The 4,548-nt window shown below is 37.2% G+C and overlaps 1 protein-coding gene across 1 annotated transcript; it reads left to right on the top strand.

Moving 5' to 3' along the window:
• Positions 1-1,117: 1,117 nt before the first annotated feature.
• Positions 1,118-2,561, top strand: LOC120076226. The gene is made up of 2 exons (XM_039029990.1): positions 1,118-1,618; positions 2,388-2,561. Exons 1-2 carry the CDS (start codon positions 1,118-1,120, stop codon positions 2,559-2,561), a joined length of 675 nt encoding a protein of 224 aa, XP_038885918.1.
• The last annotated feature ends 1,987 nt before the right edge of the window (positions 2,562-4,548 follow it).

Genomic DNA, 4,548 nt, shown 5'->3' with positions numbered 1-4,548 from the left:
TGTGGAGACATTATTTATTTGGAAAGCGTTACAGAATATTCACGATCACAAGAGCTTAAAATATATTTTTGTCAAAAAGAGTTGAATCTGAGACAGAGAAGATGGATTGAGCTGATCAAAGATTATGACTGTTCCATCGAGTACCACCCTGGTAAGGCTAATGTTGTAGTGGATGCACTAAGTAGGAAATCCTCAGGATCCAGGGCCATTATTGGCTCAATGAGAGGAAGGCTATTGCAGGAATTCTAGAACCGCCTTATCAGTGGGACAGTCAGAAGGATTGATAGCTACATTCCAAGTAAGGCCTACCTTAGTAGAACACCTTAAGCAGGATCAGTTGAAAGACCCTGATCTTCAGAAGATTGCTAATGATGTAAGTAAGGGAACTAGAGTTGACTTTCAACTGAGAGCAAATAATGTACTCGAAAAGGAGGGAAGAATTTGTGTGCCTAATAAGCTACGGCTTAAGCAAGCCATTCTAGAAGAAGCACACAATTCTGCTTATGTTATGCATACAGGAAGCACCAAAATGTATAGAACTTTGTGGAGATCTTACTGGTGGCCTGGGATAAAGAGAGACATAGCAGAATATGTGGATCGATGTTTAGTCTGTCAACAGGTGAAACCTAAGAGACAAAGACTATCAGGATTACTAAACCCACTCTCAGTGCCTGAATGGAAGTGAGAGCATGTAACAATGGACTTTCTGTTTGGATTGCCTAAGATGCTTTCAGGATACGATGGCATTTGGGTAATAATCGATAGACTAACCAAGACGACCAAGTTTGTACCAGTAAAAGTTACTTTTTCACTAGACTGTCTAGCTAAGATTTATGTGGACGGGATAATCAGTCAATATGGAGCCCCAGTGTCAATAGTGTCAAATTGAGACTCGAGGTTTACTTCAAAATTCTGGCCTAGTCTACAGAAAGCTATGGTCACTAAACTGCATTTCAGTATGGATTTTCATCCATAAACAGACGGACAATCGGAAAGAACTATACAGACACTGGAAGATATGTTAAGAACTTGCGTGTTACAATTCAAAGGAAGTTGGGATATGCAATTACCGTTGATCGAATTTGCATACAATAACAATTACCATTCTAGTATCGGAATGGCTCCCTATGAGGCATTGTACGGCCGACCTTGCAGGACCGTGGTATGTTGGAATGAAGTCGGAGAATGGAAATTATTGGGTCCAGAATTACTTCAACAAACAACTGAGAATGTGAAGCTTATCAGAAATAATCTTAAAGCGGCTCGCGATAGTCAAAAGAGCTATGCTAATAAGCGAAGAAGAGAACTAGAATTTGAAGTCGGAGATCGGGTATTTCTTCGATTATCCCCATGGAAAGGAATTCTCCGATTTCGGAGGAAAGGGAAGTTAAGTCCGCGATACATCGAACCATATGAAATTGTGGAACGAGTTGATCCAATAGCATATAAGTTGCAGTTACCTATGAAGCTAACTCGTATTCACGATGTATTTCATGTGTCAATGTTAAGGAAGTATGTGCTTGATCCTATGCACATACTAGCAGCACAATCAATACAACTTAAAGAAGATTTATCTTACGAGGAAGAGGCCATCGAGATTTTAGACAAGAAAGACCAGGTACTCAGAAATAAGACGATTCCTTTAGTGAAGGTATTATGGCGTAATCATGGAATCGAGGAAGAAACCTGGGAACTCGAAAAGCAAATGAGAAATAGATATCCTTAACTTTTCTAATGATATATCAGCTAAATTTCGAGGACAAAATTTCTTTTAAGGGGGAGGTGATTGCAAAACCCCGCCCTCTACGTTTTCTATATAAGCATGTTTAACCAAAAGAATGTTATATTAATTATTTGATAAGTGAAAAAAAATTACGGTGTAGTTACAAGGAAATTAGAAATGAAGGAAAAAAAGAGAAAAAAAAAAGAAAAAAAGAAAGGATCAGAGAGGAAGTAGCTGGGTTTAAGCACTAAGTGCTGAATGAGGTGGCAGTTGACCTTCGAACATGGGAGGCGGCATGAAGTATAAAAGGAAGAGGAATTTCATAAGCTTGGTTTTCAGAAATGACATGAGAAAATTAAGTGAGATCGGTGCCATTTGAAAGCTGGGAGAATCTAGTTTTCGAGGGTGTTTTGCCGGAGAAAGATCTCAGAGGGAGAAGAACAAAAAGTGAAGAATTTACAGAAGGGGCAGATTCTCGGATTAATCCGAGCCCGGGGTGAAGATTGGAAGCTCCAGGCCAAACCCAAGGAATTTTCGGCTGATATTTATGTAAGAAAGTTACCTCAATTCTAAACAAGTTTGTAGAAGGAAGCTTCTTAAAAAGAGTCCTAGATTTTGAGTTATGAATTTTTAAAATTGAAACAGGAAATCGGTACGTAAACAGGTAGCTGTTTGGAAGATTAAGCAGGCAACTCACCATTGTGAGCGAGAGCGAGTTAAGGAAGAGGTGGATCTCGCTAAGGATGAAAATCTCGCTGGTTTTTCGCTGAATCTCGCTAGAAGTGGCAAATCTCGCGGGAAAGTGATAAATCTCGCTAGAAGTGATAAATCTTGCTAGAAGTGGTAAATCTCGCTCATAAAGATGATCTCGCTCATGATGATCATCTTACTAGTAATGTTGCTTTTGTTGGTAAAAGTTTCATTAGTAAGCGAGCTACCTGAAGCATTTTCTGAGAATTCTAAGGAATCTAACCGGGAATTATGTCCTTTCAGGCCAAAAAGAGTTAGGAGAGGCATATAAACCGTTAAGAGCCCGGACGAGTTGTGAGTGACTAAAATGAACTTAATGCTTTCAATACTGATGCATAAAAGACCATGTAAGTTATAGTGATGTTAATGATGAATTTATACTTTCTCAAGCAACAAATGTTTAATGAATAGCATAGTGTATCTTCTCCAGCTTGTATATATTTTAACGCATGCCAAGGTATGTTGTGAATTCATTATAAAAGTTAAGTTCCGAAGCATGTGTTTTGGAGGAAGGTTATGATGGAATGAGTCTTTGTGTGAAAGGTATGCAATAAAGCTTAGTTGATGCTAGAAAATAACCCGGTTCTGAAGGACACAAAGAAGGTATCTGGATAATAGTACCTAAGGTGTTGACGGTACTTAGAAAATTCCATGTGAACATAGGTAGTTCTGAACGAGAGGCCAAAGTATAGGTCTCTTGGCCGGTAATAGACGATGGGAGCTAGAGCGATGTATGCTCGTTCTCAACTAAGGAATAAAGATGTTTAATGATATTTAAGAATGGTTATCAATGTTTATGTTTAGAGGAAGTTGCTTAAGATGTTCATCAATATATGTTTATAGTGATGTAATGCATGGTGTAATATTTAAGAATGGATAACTGTAAATATTTTACCGTAGATGTTATGTCATGACTGTTTACTTGTGATTATAAAATCTTATGTAGAACCTTATGGAAGCATACTGTATGCGTACATTAATAATATTTAATAGGTTGGTATTTAGGTTAGAAGGCTAAGGTGGTAAGTGTTGGCAGCAGAGCTAGTAACTACCACCGTCATATCTTCTTCCAGATTAAAAGGGTAATCTGGAAAGGGGTGTGACAGGTGGTGTCTGAGAGACTGCTTATTCGTGGAGAAAATTATTCGTGTGCTAAGTGACGACGAGAGATTTGGGTAGACGATTGCAGCAACAGCGAGAGGTTGCTGGTCCCAGTTCTTCACGAGAGCGAGAGAAAAACAGAAGAAGAGTTCTTCAAAGGCAAGTCTCTCGTTCCTTTGTATTTAATTTATGAAAGCATGTCGTAATTTTTTCTGAAATGCATAACTAGTTTGTATGTTTGTGAATGCTTGTAATTTTGTCACAATGAATTTGGAACGATCTTGCTTCCGCTCGTAGGTTCTCTTTGATAAGAGTTCATTCAAAGACAACACAACTTGCATAGCCCAAATCAAAGGAGGATATATTAAAGGAGATAGAACAAAGCATATTTCACCAAAGCTTTTCTATACTTATGATCTTAAAGAAAACGGCGACATCACTATACAACAAATTTGTTCGAAGGATAACCTGACAAACTTATTTACAAAGGGATTACCAACTGCAATTTTTGAAAAATTAGTACAAAACATTGGAACGCAACAACTCAGAGATCTTAAGTGATGTTTTCATGAGGGAGAGTAAATATAATTGTATTCTTTTAGGAGTATATATTATATAAAATATGTACCTAGGTTTTTTCCCGTTGGGTTTTTACTAGTAAGATTTTAACGAGACATATTTCATATATATATGGGCATCTAAGGGGAAGTATTATAAATATTATAATAATAAATAGATGTCATTTGCTTAGTTTCCCAAAGTCATGTATCACCCTCCATGTTGTCCATGTGTCTTGTAATCATTTATGTTTGGTATCCATGTAAGTCCACATCCTACTTGCTACTTTGTCTATAAATAGTAACATTTGGTAGATCTTAAAATCACACACCCATTGGTGAGAAATCCACTTTCAATTCCACTAAATTTTCTATTATCCAATTTTATAATTTTAGTTTTTTATTTTAAATTATATT

The sequence above is a fragment of the Benincasa hispida genome, chromosome 4 (genome assembly GCF_009727055.1).
Source record: "Benincasa hispida cultivar B227 chromosome 4, ASM972705v1, whole genome shotgun sequence".
NCBI lineage: Eukaryota > Viridiplantae > Streptophyta > Magnoliopsida > Cucurbitales > Cucurbitaceae > Benincasa > Benincasa hispida.
The sequence above is the reverse complement of the archived record's forward strand: the minus strand, read 5'-3'. Positions and strand labels throughout refer to the sequence as shown.